This window comes from Colobus angolensis, unplaced genomic scaffold, assembly GCF_000951035.1.
Source record: "Colobus angolensis palliatus isolate OR3802 unplaced genomic scaffold, Cang.pa_1.0 Scaffold16, whole genome shotgun sequence".
NCBI lineage: Eukaryota > Metazoa > Chordata > Mammalia > Primates > Cercopithecidae > Colobus > Colobus angolensis.
Window position 1 is genome coordinate 2,366,220 of NW_012114710.1, and position 8,438 is coordinate 2,374,657.

At 39.1% G+C, this 8,438-nt stretch overlaps 1 protein-coding gene across 1 annotated transcript in view; it reads right to left on the minus strand.

The window, feature by feature from the left end:
* DPY19L4 (dpy-19-like 4 (C. elegans)) overlaps positions 1-8,438 on the minus strand; it is a 78,083-nt gene that overhangs the window by 56,895 nt on the left and 12,750 nt on the right. Inside the window, exons 2-5 of the mRNA XM_011937200.1 lie at positions 7,777-7,901; positions 4,071-4,161; positions 2,997-3,118; positions 2,741-2,886 (exon numbers count right to left, since the gene is read on the minus strand). Coding sequence (XP_011792590.1) covers positions 2,741-2,886; positions 2,997-3,118; positions 4,071-4,161; positions 7,777-7,839 — 422 coding nt within the window. The 5' untranslated portion in view covers positions 7,840-7,901. The remainder of the gene's footprint in view (positions 1-2,740; positions 2,887-2,996; positions 3,119-4,070; positions 4,162-7,776; positions 7,902-8,438) is intronic.

The window sequence follows — 8,438 nt, forward strand, 5'->3', positions numbered from 1 at the left end:
GCCACCACACCCGGCTAATTTTTTGTATTTTTAGTAGAGACAGGGTTTCACTGTGTTAGCCAGAATGGTCTCAATCTCCTGCCCTTGTGATCCGCCCACCTCGGCCTCCCAAAGTGCTGGGATTACAAGCGAGAGCCACTGCGCCCAGCCATAAAATATAAGACTTTCTAAACCTAGTCTATGAGTATTATTATAACTTTCTTTCTAAAAATAAATCCTAATAGAATTTTAGAAAAGTACACAGCAACTCAAAATGTCCTCTAACAGGCACTTTCTGACATAACAAAACATCATCTTGTCCTCCTAGTTGCCAGACTGGATTTTCTACACTAAAAGGAACCAAAGCTCCAACGAGAAATGGCTGTTTACGAATCTTCTGCAGCAAAAGTGCAAACCTACTCACCTTGTTGAGCCAGAAAACAAGAAAGCTTTCAAAGATTAACCAAGTTGTGTCAAAAGAACTCAGGAGCCAGCCTGAAAGGTATGCCTATTAACCAAGGTTGTGACAATTTGAGCAACAGAAGAACATTGATCATAATGGACTGAATCAATGAAATGAATTAAAATGAATCATTGAATCAATAAAAACCCATGAGTACAGAAAGATGCTTAGAAAACAGAACACCAGAATCAAAGGTTTTTGTCACTATCTGGGAAAGCTATTAAATTAATCTCTTATTTAGAACCTGGTAAACTGAAATTAAGCATTTGTCCTCACTTTCTAACAGTGACTAAATTTGAAGGTAACCAGCCAGGAGCAGTGGCTCATGCTTGTAATGTCAGCACTTTGGGAGGCCGAGGCAGGTGGATCACGAGGTCAGGAGATTGAGACCACGGTGAAACCTCGTCTCTACTGAAAATACAAAAAATTAGCTGGGCATGGTGGCGGCGCCTGTAGTCCCAGCTACTCAGGAGGCTGAGGCAGGAGAATGGCGTGAACCTAGGAGGCGGAGCTTGCAGTGAGCCAAGATCGTGCCACTGCACTCCAGCCTGGGCTACAGAGCAAGACTCCGTCTCAAAGGGAAAAAAAAAAAAATTTAAAGTAACCAAAAAGCCCTGGTTAATGAAGAAAAATTCTACTTTTGAAGAATGAAGAATGTAGCTAATAAAAATAGAAAAATATAATTTTATAAACCCTAATAAAATTATTACTTTAAGGCAAAGGTTATAAACTGGTGTTACAACTATTAGGTAAATGCTTAATGGCAAAAAGGACATTCATTTGGTGCTAAAACACACCACACAGATTATTCTCCAGTTATTAGAGAAAAACATAACTATTCAATGGAGAGATCAGACTGCCATTCCCCCAAACCAGCAGTCAATCTCAGCTTCACTAGGGGTTGATCAATTAAATATAACTTCTACTGTCATAGAATATGAAAAATATATAATCTAGCATATATTTCAACCAGAACTGTTTATTTTGAACCCATCAAGCCTTTACATATAATTTCCAGATTACAGAAACACAGGAGATAAAGGTAAAAGCTAAATGACACCACAGGATGCAACAAGACTTAGTCTCTTCAACATAAAAAGGGGGACTATGTTAGATTTAGAGTATCAAGGAACAGAACAACCAGATGCACTATGGAGTCCTGGATTAAATCCTGATTTGCATAAATCAGCTATACAGAGTATTTTAGGGTCAACCAGGGAAACTGTAACAAGGTCGGGTATTAGGTAAGATAAAATGTTACTGAAATGTAAAGGCAGTGACAGTTGAACAGAGAAAGCAGCATTAAAAAAAAAAAAAGTATTGCAGCCAGGCGCAGTGGCTCACACTGGTAATCCCAGCACTCTGGGAGGCCAAGGCGGGTGGATCACGAGGTCAGGAGATCGAGACCATCCTGGCCAAGATGGTGAAACCCCATCTCTACTAAAAATACAAAAAAATTAGCCAGGCATGGTGGCGGGCGCCTGTAGTCTCAGCTACTCCGAAGGCTGAGGCAGGAGAATGGCGGGAACCCAGGAGGTGGAGCTTGCAGTGAGCTGAGATCGCGCCACTGTACTCCAGCCTGGGTGACAGAGCAAGACTCCATCTCAAAAAAACAAAACAAAAAAAACTATTTTTTTTTTTTGGTAATTTACTGATTTTAGTAAAAAATACATATACAAATACATAGATGAATATACACACACATTCACCTAGAAGAAGACCCAAAATTCAGATTCTAAGGATTAGGATGAATTAAAAAAAAGAAAAAGATCCAAAAGAATATGCTGGTATATTATGTCTCAATTTTTGCATGTAGTGGCATAAAACAACACAAATTTATTATCTCATAAAGACCAGCAGAGTATGGCTGGATGCTCTGCTTAGCATCCCTAAGCTAAAATCAAGGCATCAGCCAGGGCTAAAGTTTTCATCAGGGGCTTGTAGTCCTCTTACAATCTCATTGGCTACTAGCAGAATTCATTTCCTCCTTGTTTCATACCTGTAGTGGTGCAGAAAATCCTTCTCATACCTCAAATCTCTCTGACCTCTCTTTCTACACAGGCTGGAGAAAGCACTTTGGTTTTAAGGGCTCATGTGATTAGACCAGGCCCACAGGGTAATCTTTCCAATCTGTCTAATGTGCTATATAAAGTATCATAATCATGGGAATGGCATCTCATCATATTCATAGATTCTGAGAATTAGAGTGAGGAATGTTGGGGAGGGGAGGCATTTTCAGAACTCTGACTACTACAGTCACAGAAAGTTTTAAAAAATCAATTAAAACAGCTTTCTTACCTGTTAATAATGAACCATGCAACAGTAAGCATTCCTGCTAGCCACGTTCCACTCATAAGCCAACTTGTAACAAATAAAGCAGTAACATATATTCCTTGCAATCCAAAAACAATGCCAATATAGAAATACACTGGCTCAATAATCTCCTATGTGGAAAAAACAGAATGAGAACAAGATAATAGGATGGCATTAAATAATTCGAGGATTCATGACTACATGAGAAAATAAATAATAGGGTCCAAAGAAAAATACATACATTGCTACCAGTGGCTTGGTATAAAACGCTAGCAATAAGTTCCGGATATAGAGACATTTGCTGCACTGCATTTATAGTCTTCAGAGATACAGTTTTGTTATTGTGTGTCAGTTCATAAACACCTAAAGACAGAAAGATTTTTCTCCAGATTATTTATTCTGCTTCACGGTAATTAAACATGTCATTCATTAGTCCTTAAATATTTAATATTGTTATCAAGATCCCAAATAGAATACTCCATGCTGCATTTTCCACTTTTTAAAAATTTAGCACAATAAAGAGAAATATCTATATTCTGAGACAAATCCCCACATGAAAGGTCCCAATATAGTAGAACAGAGATTATTAGAGGTTGGGAAGAGCAGAGGGGAGGGGAGGATAGGGAGAGATTGGTTAATGGATACAAAATTACAGCTAGATAGGAAAAATAACTTCTAGTATTCTGTAGTACTATAGAATGAATATGGTTAACAACAATTTAGTGTATATTTTCAAAAAGTTGAGAGTTGATTTTGGATATTCATAACACAAGGAAGTGATATATGTCCAATGTGATGGATATGCTAACTACCCTGATTTGATGATTATACATTGTGTATAATATGAAAATATCACTCCCCATAAATATGCACAATTACTACATGTCGAGTAAAAATAAAAGGAGGAGGAAAGGTTCTAAAATAGAAGAACAATGTTTTATTTAAGAAAAAATGTTGACATTATGGCCAGGCGCGGTGGCTCACGCCTGTAATCCCAGCACTTTGGGAGGCCAAGGCAAGCGGATCATGAGGTCAGGAGATCGAGATCAGCCTGGCCAACATGGTGAAACCCCGTCTCTACTAAGTATACAAAAATTAGCCGGGCGTGGTGGTGTGCGCCTTTAATCCCAGCTACTCGGGAGGCTGAGGCAGGAGAATTGCTTGAACCCGGGAGGTGGAGGCTGCAGTGAGCCGAGATCGCACCACTGCACTCCAGCCTGGGTGACAAAACAAGACTCCATCTTGGGGGGAAAAAAAAGAAAAGAAAAGAAAAAGGAAAATATTGTTATTAAAAATGTAACTGTGGTTATCATACCTCTTTCAAATGAAGGTGCCTTTAACATATCTTTATAATAGGAATAATAAATGGCACTGTCACCCTGAAACGTGATTTCCCGTTCAAGCTCCTAAAAGAAAATGAAATAGTTATTTAAAATTGAATTTTTTTCTTTTTTTTTTTGAGACAGAGTCTTGCTCTGTCGCCCAGGCTGGAGTGCAGTGGTGCAATCTCGGCTCACCGCAAGCTCCGCCTCCTGAGTTCATGTCCTTCTCCTGCCTCAGCCTCTGAGTAACTGGGACCACTGGGACCACAGGCGCCCGCCACCACGCCCAGCTATTTTTTTGTATTTTCAGTAGAGACAGGGTTTCACTGTGTTAGTCAGGATGGTCTCGATCTCCGGACCTCATGATCTGCCCATCTTGGCCTCCCAAAGTGCCGGGATTACAGGTATGAGCTACCACCTGTAATCTTAGGGCCCGGGCCTAAGATTTAATTTTTTTTGCTTTTCAAGAGATGGAGTCTCTCTCTGTTACCCAGGCTGGTGTGCAGAGGCACAATCATGGCTCACTGAAACCTCAAATGATCCTCCCACCTCAGCCTACCCAGTAGCTAGGACTACAGGCACATGGCCGACGTTTTTTTTGTTTTGTTTTGTTTTGTTTTGTAAAGAAGGGGGTCTCACAATGTTGTCTAGGCTGGATTTTCTGAAGTTTTCAATTTCAGCCTCTGGCCCAGCGTGCTAACGCCTGTAATCCCAGCACTTTCGGAGGCCGAAACGGGTGGATCACTTGAGGTCAGGAGTTTGAGACTAGCCTGGTTAACATGGTGAAACCCTGTCTCTACTGAAAATACAAAAAAATTAGCCAGGCATCGTGGTGTGTGCCTGTAACCCCAGCTACTCGGGAGGCGGGAGAATCGCTTGAACCCAGGAGGCAGAGGTTGCAGTGAGCTGAGATCACACCATGCACTGCAGCCTGGGACACAGAGTGAGACTCTGTCTCCAAAATAATAATAATAATAATAAAATAAAATAAATTTCAGCCTCAATCTTCTGTCTTCCTTCTCACCTTCTAAATTCTCACCTTCCAAATTAACATATTAATAATATTTATCCTTTTATTCAAAGACATGAATTTTCTTTAATTACTAGTGGCTCCATTAATGAGGAACTTAATTTTTTAGTAATCTGACAATAATTTTAATGAAACATTAAGGTTTAAAATGAATTGTAAATCACAAGTCATCACTTGTTATATATAATATATATCAGGAAAATCTAGAAGGAAAACCACAAGACATCCCCTAAGAATAGCAAGAATAGTAAGACAGGCAATAATGAACGACAGTTGAAGTGTTAGACTCCATAATAAAAAGACAAGTTTAAGAAGAAAGTCATATTTTCTATTACTGTTCCACATCTCTATGTATCCAGAACAGCAAGTCTTTAATTAGTACTTTGCAAGAGCAACAGATACTTAATCAGTACTCTATACATGAACTTCCAGAGGTACAGCAAATCTTAAAATTCCTACAATCAGGCTAATTAGAACTAAGAATATAATAGTAAAAATAACATTAGGAGGCTTTGTGCTTTTTAGACTGAATCAAAATTTTATGAATCTATAATCTTTTAAAATCAAATGAATTATTTTTATGCATAATATGTATCAATTAATACAAAAACAAAAGATATTAGAGCACTTTTCACAAAGTTTGATCAACAGAACTTCCTAAAATGTTAACGGATGTTACCAAAAAAGAATTCTGTAGTTAATAAGTTCTGAGAAAGACTAGATTAAACAAAGTTAAATAGCTTTATTATAAGACTTTTCAGAGTTTCAGTATATCTTATATATTGTGACTCTCCAAGAGGAAGTCTTTTCAGATCTATTTTGCCCCATCTTGAGTTTGCTATGGTCTGAATATATGTGTCCTCCTAAAATACATATGCTGAAACCTAACACCCAATGAGAAGATATTTGGAAGTGGGATATCTGGGAGGTGATTAGGTCATGAGGGCAGTTCCCTCATGAATGGGATTAATGTCCTTATAAAAGAGGCCCCACAGAGATCCCTTGCTCCTTCCACCATGTGAGGATGCAGCAAGATGATCCCTGTTATAAACCAGGAAGCAAGCCCTCACCAGACATCAAATCTGCCCATGCCTTACCTAGGACTTCTCAGCACCCAGAACTGTAAGAAATAAATTTCTGCTGTTTATAAGCCATTCTGTTGTTTATAAGCTTATGGTACTTTGTTACAGCAGTCTGAATGAACTAAGAGCTTACTGACCTAAACATTACTTTAAATTTTTTTTTATGACTGCAAACATTTGTTTCTAAGATTTCAAAGATGTAAACTCTCAATCAGTGCTTCTCAAGTCTACTGGGTATATGAAACACCTGAAGACCTTATTCAACCGTAGATTCTGATTTTAAAGTGGAGTCTGAGAGTCTATGATTCTGAAAAAGCTCCCAGATTCTGCCAATGCTCCTGACCCATACACAAAGCTTTGTAAAACAAAGTTCTTTTTTTTTTTTTTTTTCGCTCTGTCGCCCTGGCTGGAGTGCAGTGGCCGGATCTCAGCTCACTGCAAGCTCTGCCTCCCGGGTTCAGGCCATTCTCCTGCCTCAGTCTCCCGAGTAGCTGGGACTACAGGCGCCCGCTGTAGCCTCACCCGGCTAGCTTTTTGTATTTTTTAGTAGAGACGGGGTTTCACCGTGTTAGCCAGGATGGTCTCGAACTCCTGACCTCGTGATCCGCCCGTCTCGGCCTCCCAAAGTGCTGGGATTACAGGCTTGAGCCACCGCACCCAGCCAAAACAAAGTTCTTAATGAAGGCCTTCTAATTTTCAAAGCTTTGGTTATTCTCAGTTCTGCCTATACAACATAATCACCTAAAAATATTCATCGACATACTGATCACAGCATGTCCCACTGCCTCTACCTAAGAATCTGAGAGGGAGGTTATCTTTGAAAGCTCCCTAGATGATTCTGTCATACATCCACTGTTGAGAACTGCAGTTAACCTGCATAACATTTCCAAGGAAATAATACATGCTACAGTAATAGCTAAATCAAGACAGACATAGTCATTAGTTAAATGTCTTGATGGTGTTAATTAAACCAATTGCTTTAAAATACTTGGTCAGTTTGACTAAAAAATAAGAACAAAAAACCCAGTTTGGGCTCAAAAATTTAAAAACTCTACAAAGCCAAGAGGACTTTGCAAACAAACTTATTCAAAAGTCAAACTATGAAATTATGAATACAACTATAGCAACTGAAGAATCTGTAGAAATATACATGATTGAAAACCAAACACTAAACACAGTAATGAGGCAAAATCTTAATACTATGTGATGCCTGTTAATCCCTTTCAACTCCCTCAAAAACATTCTAATCATGTGATCTAAAAATTAAAATATTTTAATACTAAAACTTCCACAGATTGTTTCTGAAATGTGAACTACCTACCAAAACTATGAAAAGGCTGGCTAAACTCGCTAACATTTCACTGTCATCAGAAGTCCTGATAAGTTAATTGCACCCTCATAGTTTTATTCTATAAAATATACTATTAAGTATTTTAAGGTTGATACTGTAACTATATTCTCAAAACAGCTTCTGGAGCACTTTGCTCCTAATAGCCATAAATAAGACAGCACTTGTCATACTTATCATACATATATTCTGGTTCCCTGGGAAAAAAGTTTCATGTGCTCAAAATTCTTTCTTCTTACCTGCCTGTTGGAAAACCAGAATTTCCGTTCATGGTATGCTGATAAGTAGAGAGCATACATCATACCACTAGTAACCGCTGCAAGACAGCCAATGAAAATCTTTGCAAAGCGTTGAAATAACACATCTGAAAAGCATATTAAAAGTAATCAAAAGGTAATATGTACCCTTGATATGATGTGATTAAAAATGGCATTCTACCTCTATGGTCTTTGTCCCCAAAATCCACAACTCAAGTCTAATTTTGAGAAAAGCATCAGACAAATTCCAATAGAGGGGCATCCTATAAATATATCTCTCAAACCGTCAAGGTCATCAAAAACAAGAGCTAGAGAAAGTATCAAAGCCAAGAGAAGCTTAACAGCCATAACAGACGTAATAAGTGTCACGTGGTATCGTGGATGGGCTACTGGGACAGAAAAAAGACATTACGGGTCGGAAACGGTGGCACTTTGGGAGGCCAAGACGGGCAGATCACTTGAGGTCAGGAGTTTGAGACCAGCCTGGCCAACATAGTCAAACTAATGGGTGTGGTGGTGCACACTTGTAATCCCAGCTACGCAGGAGGCTGAGGCACAAGAATCATTGAATCTGGGAGGTGGAGGTTGCAGTACGCCAAGGTCACGCCACTGCACTCCAGCCTGAGGGACACAGTGAGATTCCA